General features: G+C 43.6%; 1 protein-coding gene across 1 annotated transcript in view; it reads left to right on the top strand.

Moving 5' to 3' along the window:
- Nucleotides 1-3527: 3527 nt before the first annotated feature.
- The window catches only part of LOC102812179 (adenylate kinase isoenzyme 5-like), a 442715-nt gene continuing 437665 nt past the window's right edge, over nt 3528-8577 (top strand). Inside the window, exon 1 of the mRNA XM_006831024.1 lies at nt 3528-3587. Coding sequence (XP_006831087.1) covers nt 3528-3587 — 60 coding nt within the window. The remainder of the gene's footprint in view (nt 3588-8577) is intronic.

Here is an 8577-nt window from a genome sequence, read left to right as displayed (position 1 = left end):
CCTCATTCCATGTCCTCTTCTAAATCCGGCTTGAACCTCGGGAAATTCTCTGTCAATTGTATGATTGCAACCATATTTGCATTATCTTTAGCAGAAATTCTCCTGCAGGCAATATTAATAATATTGTCCAATGATTTCCGCATTCCGCTGGATCACCTTTCATTGGAATGGGCACAAATACGGATTTCTTCCAGTCAGTTGGCCAGGTATTTGTCTTCCAAATTTCTTGGCACAAATGAGCAAGTGCTTCCAGTGCTGCATTAGTTTGTTGAAAGATTTTAATTTGTATTCCAACAATTCCCAGTGTCTTGTTCTTTTCCAATGTCTTCAGTGCACTTTGGACTTCTTCCTTCAGTATCACTGGCTTTTGAGCATATGCTACCTTTTGAAATGGTTAAACATCGACCACTTCTTTTTGTGTATTCCTTTCATCTTCTTTTAATGTTTTTTGTGTCATTCAGTATTTTGCCCATTGTTGTTTGCCATTGAGTCAGTTTCAACCCATAGCAAACCAGTGTAGGGTTTCCAAGCAGTGAGAGGAGAGCTTGAACCGCTCGCTGGCCTTGTGATTCAAACCAACCTTGCAGGCCAGTGCATTAACCCACAGTGCCAAATTGTAACTTGAGCCTTGAATTTTTTTCTTCAGTTCCCTCAGCTTGAGAAATGCTGAGCGTGTTCTTTCTTCCCTTTTGGTTTTCTATTTCCAGGTCTTTGAACATTTTGTTATAATATTTGACCTTGTTTTCTCACATTGCCTTTTGAAATGTTCTATTCAGCTCTTTTACCTCCTCATTTCTTCCATTTGCTTTAGCATCTCTACGTTAGAGAGCAAGCTTCAGCGTCTCTTTCTGACATTCATTTTGGTCTTTTTCTTCTTTCTTGTCTTCTTAATGACCTTTTGCTTTCTTCCTGTATGATGTTTTTGATGTCATCACACAACTTTTCTGATCTTCAGTCTTTAGTGTCTAATGCATCAAATCATCTGTTCTTGAGATGGTCTCTAAATTCAGGTTGGATATGCTCAAGGTTATATGTTGGCTCTTGTGTACTTGTTTTAATTTTCCTCAGCTTTAGCCTGAACTTTCATATGAGCAATTGATGGTCTCTTCCACGGTCTACCCCAGCCTTGTTTTGACTGATGATACAGAGCTTTCCCACTATGTCTTTCTACAGATGTAGTCCATTTGATTTCTGTGTATTCCATCTCATGAGGTCCATGTGTATAATCGTCTTTTGTTGTTGTTAAGTGCCGTCGAGTCGGTTCCGACCCATAGCGACCCTTCAGGGTTTCCGAGTCTGTAAATCTTTATGGGAGCAGAGCGCCTCATCTTTCTCCCGTGGAGCGGCTGGTAGTTTTGAACTGCTGGCCTTAAGGTTCACAGCCCAATTCGTAACCACTACGCTACCAGAGTTGTTTTAAAAAGGTATTTGCAATGAAGATGTCATTGATCTTGCAAAATTCTATCATGTGATAGCCATCATTCTTTCTATCACCAAGGCCATATTTTCCAACTACTGATTCTTCCTCTGTCTCCAATCTTTGCATTCCAGTTGCCAGTTATTATCGATACATCTTCATTGTATGTTTGATCAATTTCAGATTGTAGAAGTTAGTAGAATTCTTCAATTTCATCATCCCTGGCATTAGTGGTTGGTGAGAAAAATTTGAGTAATAATTGTATTAATTGGTCTTTCTTGTAGGTGTATGGATATTATCCCATCACAGACTGTTGTACTTCAGGACAAATCTTGATATGCTCTTTCTGATGATAAATGTGGTGCATTCCTCTTCAATTTGTCATTCCTGGCATAGTAAACCATGTGGTTGTCAGATTCAAAATGGCCAGTTCAAGTTTATTTCAACTCACTAATGCCTGGGATATTGATGTTTATGCGTATGTTTCATTTATGACAATGTCCTATTTTCCTAGATTCATGCTTCATACATTCCATGTTCTGATTAATAGATGTTTACAGCTGTTTATTTTCATTTTGAGTTGTACCCTATCAGCAAATGAAGATCCTGAAGGCTTTACTCCATTTGTGTCATCATGGTCAACTTTACGTTGAGGAGGCAGCTCTTCCCCAGTCATATTTTAAGTGACTTCCAACCTGAGGGGCTCATCTTTTGGTACTATATCTGATAGTGTTCTGGTGCTCTTCTTCATGTTTCAATATTCAATATTCTGGTGCTGACAGTGTTCTACTTGGATTCATAAAGTTTTCAGTGACTAAATATTTGCAAGTAGTTTGTCTCTCTTTCTTCCTAGTCTGTCTTGTCTGCAAACTCTGCTGAAACCTTTCCATCGTGGGTGACCCTGATGGTATTTAAAAGACCCATGGTATAGTTTTCAGAATCACAGCAACACAGAAGCCACCACAGTACACACAAACTGACAGATGATTAGTGGCCTTAAATGAGGAAACCCTATGGGGTAGTTCTACTCTTCATATGGGATTACTATGAGTCCAGGTCGATTGGATAGCACCTAACAATAGACCTCTACTACCAGCACCCAACTCTATCGTCTAGCTCCCATTCCTCTCCCCAGAGACAATCAAGTATTAGCTATTAATCCCTCTGTCAATGAAGATTTAGGATCGCATTATGGCCTTACTGAAATCTCTAAGAATTTGTGACCATGACAAGCAAAACATCTGACACCAGTTAGCAAAACTTTTCTGACGGATAGAAATATTATTTTGGAGGGCCTGGATTCCAAACCACGTAAAACTCTTTCTCCTTACCCCAGAGCTCTCTTATCATGAGAGATTCGGTAACCTTAGGAATGAATGATAAATTTTGTGACAATTAAGTTTGTTCAAGGAAGCTCCTTGAGAACAAGAGGGTAACTGTGTGTGTGTGTCTATGTGTGTCTTGTGTGCGGCGCGCGCATGTGTTTACATAGGTGAGAAGAAGCAAGCATAACTGGTTCTGAGAGACCCTCACCCTATTTCCTTAGCCCCTTGATCCCCGTCGTCGCGTCCCCGTGGCGACGCGCGAAGGGACGCGCCGCGCTCAGGAGGCGGTGCGGCACTGAGAGGTGTGACTGTGAGCTTCCCGCGCGCGCCCGTCCCCACCTCCGCACCCCGCGCCCGCCCGCCCGCACAGCGTGACTGGCCGCGGTTGCAGACCCACCCAGCACCAAGAAGCGCGGAGGGCGCGGCACTGAAGCGAGAAGCGGGCGGGCTGCTGCCTCGGGCCCGCAGCGCTGTCCGCCCTCCTCCCCTCCCTTAGCCCCTCCCTTGGCGTCCGCGCTGCCTGGGAGCCGAGGAAGCAGCGGCGCCGCTGCTGGGAACCCGCAGCTCGGCGCGGGGACCTGCACCGAGGCGGGGGCGGCGGGAGCGCGGAGACTACAGGCAAAGAGGACCCTTTTTTTTTTTTCGAGAAAGGGAAAGCTGAGCGTGAGTGAGCGTGGAAAGGAGGACTGAACGCGTGCTAACTGTGGACCCCGCCAGCCCAGCCCAGGACGCCGCAGCCCGGTAGCCCCCCTGCCTTGTGCCCCAAAGCACGCGCCAGCATGGCCATGAACAGCAACGATGCCAAGGAGTATCTAACGCGAAGGGAAATCCCTCAGCTTTTCGAGGTAGGGGGCTAAGGGCTGGGACAGGGTCGGAGACGGTCCAAAGAGTCCAGGGAGGGCGTCTCTGGGATTCGGGATGCAGAGCCGCGCCCCATCTCACCTTCCCCACGCGGGGCATGGAAGTGAAGGAGCTTGCAGAAGCTCACGCGCCTCTCGCTCGGAGTGACCACCTTTCCCGCGGGTTGCCTGGGTCCTTGCCGGAGGGCTTGGCTCTCAAGCCCGCATCTCTCATATTAAGTTTCAGTGTTTGAGACAGGTTCTGAAAGGGTGCCCCCAGCACGTCCCTCGAATGTGGACACCGAGGGTAGGTTGGAGGCAGCGGCCCGGCCGTACTCCCTGGGGGCGAGGGCCAGGTCAGGTGAGTATGTTGGCCCCCGGCAGCGAACTAGGACGAGAAACTGAGGGGTATAGAGCCCTGATCTCTCCACCCGTTGCTGCTTGGGACGCTCGCGGTGAAGCGAGAAGTGTAGACAAAAGTAGTCCTCCCCAAGGATAGCATGGTGGAAGGAGATGGAGATGCAAAAGACAAATCCTAGCCCATCAAGTGCAGTGTTACCTCCGGGGTGGCAGACACCCAGTTCCTCCCTGTGCTTTAGGTGAATGAACTTCCGAGCACGTTTTCCCGTTGCCTCGGAGGGGTTAGTCTCATCATTACCTCCCTGGCGCATATTTAGCTTACCATTTCCAACCCGCTTAGAGATAAAGAGGTCGGGGAGGGCAACGGTAGGCATAACTCCTGTTGCTCTGTCTTCAGACCGCATCGCGGCATCCTCTGTGCTCGGGACCCCAGAACTGGGTAAAAGATGTAGGATTGGGGGCTTCTCTTTGAGAATGAAAGAAATGAGGCTTAAGAAATGAGCTAAAGAAACCTTGGGTTAGTTCTTAAATCATAGCCTCAATCGCGGATCGTTTTGCTTCCTTTTCTCCTCTCCATATTTGAATTTCAAAACATTCCTGAAGCCTATGTGCTTTTCCTTGGTGTAAAAAAAAAAAGGAAGCGAGCCAAGCTTCACTGAGAGAGCCTAAAAGGGAAAACCCATTCACTGCAAACTTGGCCCCACATTTCTGAAAGATATTGGCTGATGTACTAAAGATCATGAGTTGTTCTTTTGATGTTTTGGGGCTTGTTTGTTTTTAAAAGAAATTTAAAACACCACTTGGAAACATAATTTTGCCCCAGTTTCCCAAAAGTCCTTAAAGTGGGTCACCATAATTACAGATCTTCATTTTCTCTCACCTGTGTAAGTTTTTAGGTCCATCTGAGGCAAGATTTTCAGGTAAACCACCCCTGAGCTCAAGTCTGGTATGTGAAATCTAAATTGAGCAAGCGATTAAGTATGCATGAAAATACTCAGTGTTGGGAAAGGACAGGTCTTGGGAGTGTGCAGGATTCTATTGAGTTTTTTAATATATATATAATTTTTTTTCAAACTGAAGGTTTTGGTCACAGAGGTCATTTCATTCAAGAGAGTCACCTGATTGCACAGTGTTGCTAAAAAATACTGTCTTTTCTTTATAAATATGGGTACTGTTTTACTTCCTTGGTGGATGAGAACTACAGAGAATGTTTGATAGCTTATTCATGAAAATCTACACTGCTTATGCAAATAATTGATGGCAGCAAGTTTTTGTTGACTTTTCTGCATATGAATGGTGTGCTTTAAAATAATATGCACCCATAAAGGAAGCCCACATGCTTAGGCAAAATTCTGAATATTCAATCCTGGACAATGGGAAATTGTAAGGGTGGTGGTCTCCAAAGGCTCAGTCCTTCCAGTAAGATGCAAAATCAAATGTTTATGGTGTCCAGACTGGATTTTTTTCTTTCAAAACTGTAATATTCTCAGCATACAAAGTTTAACAATCAAGTAACTATCAAACCGAGACCATTGGCCCTTCAGCTATGGACATTAGACACCAGGACAGATACTGGTATGGCACTGTACGGTAAGTGCCTACTTAACGCAGGGTTGGTGGTTCAAACCCATCAGCCGCTCCTTGGAAATCCTATACAGTTGGAATTCACTCCTGAGCACCTAACAGCAACAACAAATCAAGTACATCTTCATGTTGCCAAAAAACTAAATAAACTTAGTGGACTTTTTCTGATTTTTTTCCTGATTTGAGACATCCCATAGATTGTATCCTGGTATGGTGCTATAGGTTAATGTGCTGGACTGCAAGGTTGATTCAAACTGCAAGGTTGGTGGTTTAAACTCACCAGCCACTCCTAGGAAACCCTATATAGGCTGACTATGAGTCAAAACCGACTTGATGACACTTACCAACAACAACAACATAGATGGTGTAGAGAGTCCTATTGTGGTGCTGTGGGTTAATGTGCTCGAGTGCAAAGTCAGTTTGAACCACAAGTTTAGTGGTTCAAACTTACCAGCCACTCCTCAGAAACCCTATACAGCGCCACTGTGGGTCAGAATAGATACGATAGCACTTAATAACAATGATAGATGGTATGGTGCTATAAGATAAGCACTGGACTGCAAGGTCCATTCAAACTCATCAGCAGCTCCTTGGAAACCCTACATGAGTCAGAACCGACTGCGTGGCACTGAATGACAACACCAACAATAGACTAAATAGTTTATCTCTGGTAGCTTGGTTCAAGTTTGAAATAACTATTTTTAGGCTACATGTTAAAAAATAAAACAAAACACTTTCTCCTAATTTTGTTGTATGTTCTTAATTGTAGCTAACTGTCTGCACTATCTATTGCTCTTGCACTTCTTTACATTACAGCATAAATTTGGCAATTATTTGAATATTGTGGAAATCCAAATTCGATTATTTATTTTTAAATACTTTTTATTGGAAATTGAGTGAAGGTTTATACACAAGATCATCAGTTGTATATTCAACAAATGGTACACTTTGTTTCATCTCAGTGATTGCAATCCCCTCCCTACAACAACAACCTCCTGCTTCCTCCCTGTGCTTCGTATTTCCATTCCACTTTCTCAATTTTTAACTTAAGACAATGTTGTCCTTTTGATTTTGAATGATTGACCATACCTTACTAGTGTTGCTATCCCCCCTGTATTCTTGTCTACTGCTTGAGTGAAAACTGCGCCATGAGGTTGAGTTCCTTTCCAGACCATAGTCTCAGGTTCCTCCAATCTTTTTCTGATCACTACACCTGGTCTATTTTAAAAAATGCTTCACATTTTCTCCCACTCTATCCGGGACCCTCCAATGTGATCCCTTTCAGAGAATTTAGTAGTGGTACCATGTAGTTCGTCTGGTCTCAGAGTCATCCTAGACACAACTCACCAAAGTAGGATGCAGAACATTGTCATTGTGGGTTATGTTTTGCCAGTTGATCATGGTGTCCCCTGAGACTGTGGTCTTGTGCCCTCCCGCCCAGCAATTTCATTGTCATAAGATGTGTGAAAATATCTTAAGAAGTTTTCATCATTTTTCCTGCTGTATGTACCCACAGTGCCCTGGTGTGGCTCTGTGGAATAAAGTACTGGGCCACCAGGTCAGTTTGAACAACAAGGTCAGTGGTTCGAGTTTATCAGCTACTCCTGGAAACCCTATACAGGATCGTTATGCGTCAAAACCGACTCAACACTTTACAACAACAACATACTCTGCTACATTGATAGTTGTGTTTGAAAGAAAAATACCCATGTACAAACACCCTCTTTCAGACTCAGTCCCATTATTTCTCCTTTATCCATATATCTCAATCCTTGTATCTACACATAGAACACTGTTGTTCTAAGGTTGTATATATATCACTATTTACCTTTTCCCTTTTAGCCCTTGCATACCTCCCTGTGTCTTCACCTATCTTCATCATTCTGCCAACCTCCCTTTTCTTGTATATTTATCTTCCCCTTATTGTATATTGCCTTCCCCATCACCAGAGCTAACATGTGTCTACCCTATAGCCAGTGAATTACTGTCCCTTCGTTTCCACCCCTGGTAACTATCGAAGAATGTTTCTTTTAGTATGAAAACCCTTTCTTAAGTTTTTACAATAATGGTCTCATACAGTATCTGTCCTTTTGTGAATAACTAATTTCACTAGGCATAATATCCTGCAGGCTCATCCATATTATGAGGTGCTTAGCCGACTTAACGATATACTCTTCAAGCAAATTTGATAATTTATGACCTCAAAAGGCTAACTCAAGAAACTGAGAAATAAAGTCAGCTAGTTCTTTTTCCATTCCTGATAGTGGCTTTCTGTTAGAGAAAGGAATTTAAATGAAGGAGTGGAACTCATCCCCCTCCTTTTTAAACCCGTGTTCTTTGGGCATCCATTTTGTTTTAGAAGACAGGAAGTATATACTTTCCAGTCAACAAGTATTCACTGGATATTTTCACTATTTGTGTGGCGCTGTAGCATATGCGTTTGAAATGCGAAGTTAGCAGTTCAAACTCACCAGCCACTCCTTGGAAACCTTATAGAGGATCACTATGAGTCATAACAGACTCCATGGCAATTAACAACAGTAGCAACAACAAGGGGGCCCAAATGGTTTGCACTCAACTACAGATTTAAATGAGGAGCTCTAGTAGCCAAGTGGTTACGAATCGGGTTGCGAACCGCAAGGTCAGCAGTTCGAAACTACCAGCTGTTTCATGGGAGAAAGATGAGGCTTTCTGCTCCCATAAAGATTTACAGCCTCGGAAACCCGGTACAGGGTCTCTATGAGTCGGAACTGACTTCACGGCACATAACCACGAACCACCACTGATTTAAATGTTAGCTGTTTGAACCCATTCTGTGGTACTGTTGAAGAAAGGGTTGGTGATCTGCTTCCATATCCGCTTATAACCAAGAAAACCCTATGGAATGCAGTTCTACTCTGTAATTCAAAATTGACTCATGGCAGTAGGTTAAGCGTTTTAGTGGTTCACTATTGCAGGCAATGTTATTGTGTGATGTTGAGGCAATTCGGATGCACAGAGACTCTATAACATGCTAGACCTGCCCCATAGGTAGGGTTTCTTATGCAGTAAC

The sequence above is a fragment of the Chrysochloris asiatica genome, unplaced genomic scaffold (assembly GCF_000296735.1).
Source record: "Chrysochloris asiatica unplaced genomic scaffold, ChrAsi1.0 scaffold00002, whole genome shotgun sequence".
NCBI lineage: Eukaryota > Metazoa > Chordata > Mammalia > Afrosoricida > Chrysochloridae > Chrysochloris > Chrysochloris asiatica.
The sequence above is the reverse complement of the archived record's forward strand: the minus strand, read 5'-3'. Positions and strand labels throughout refer to the sequence as shown.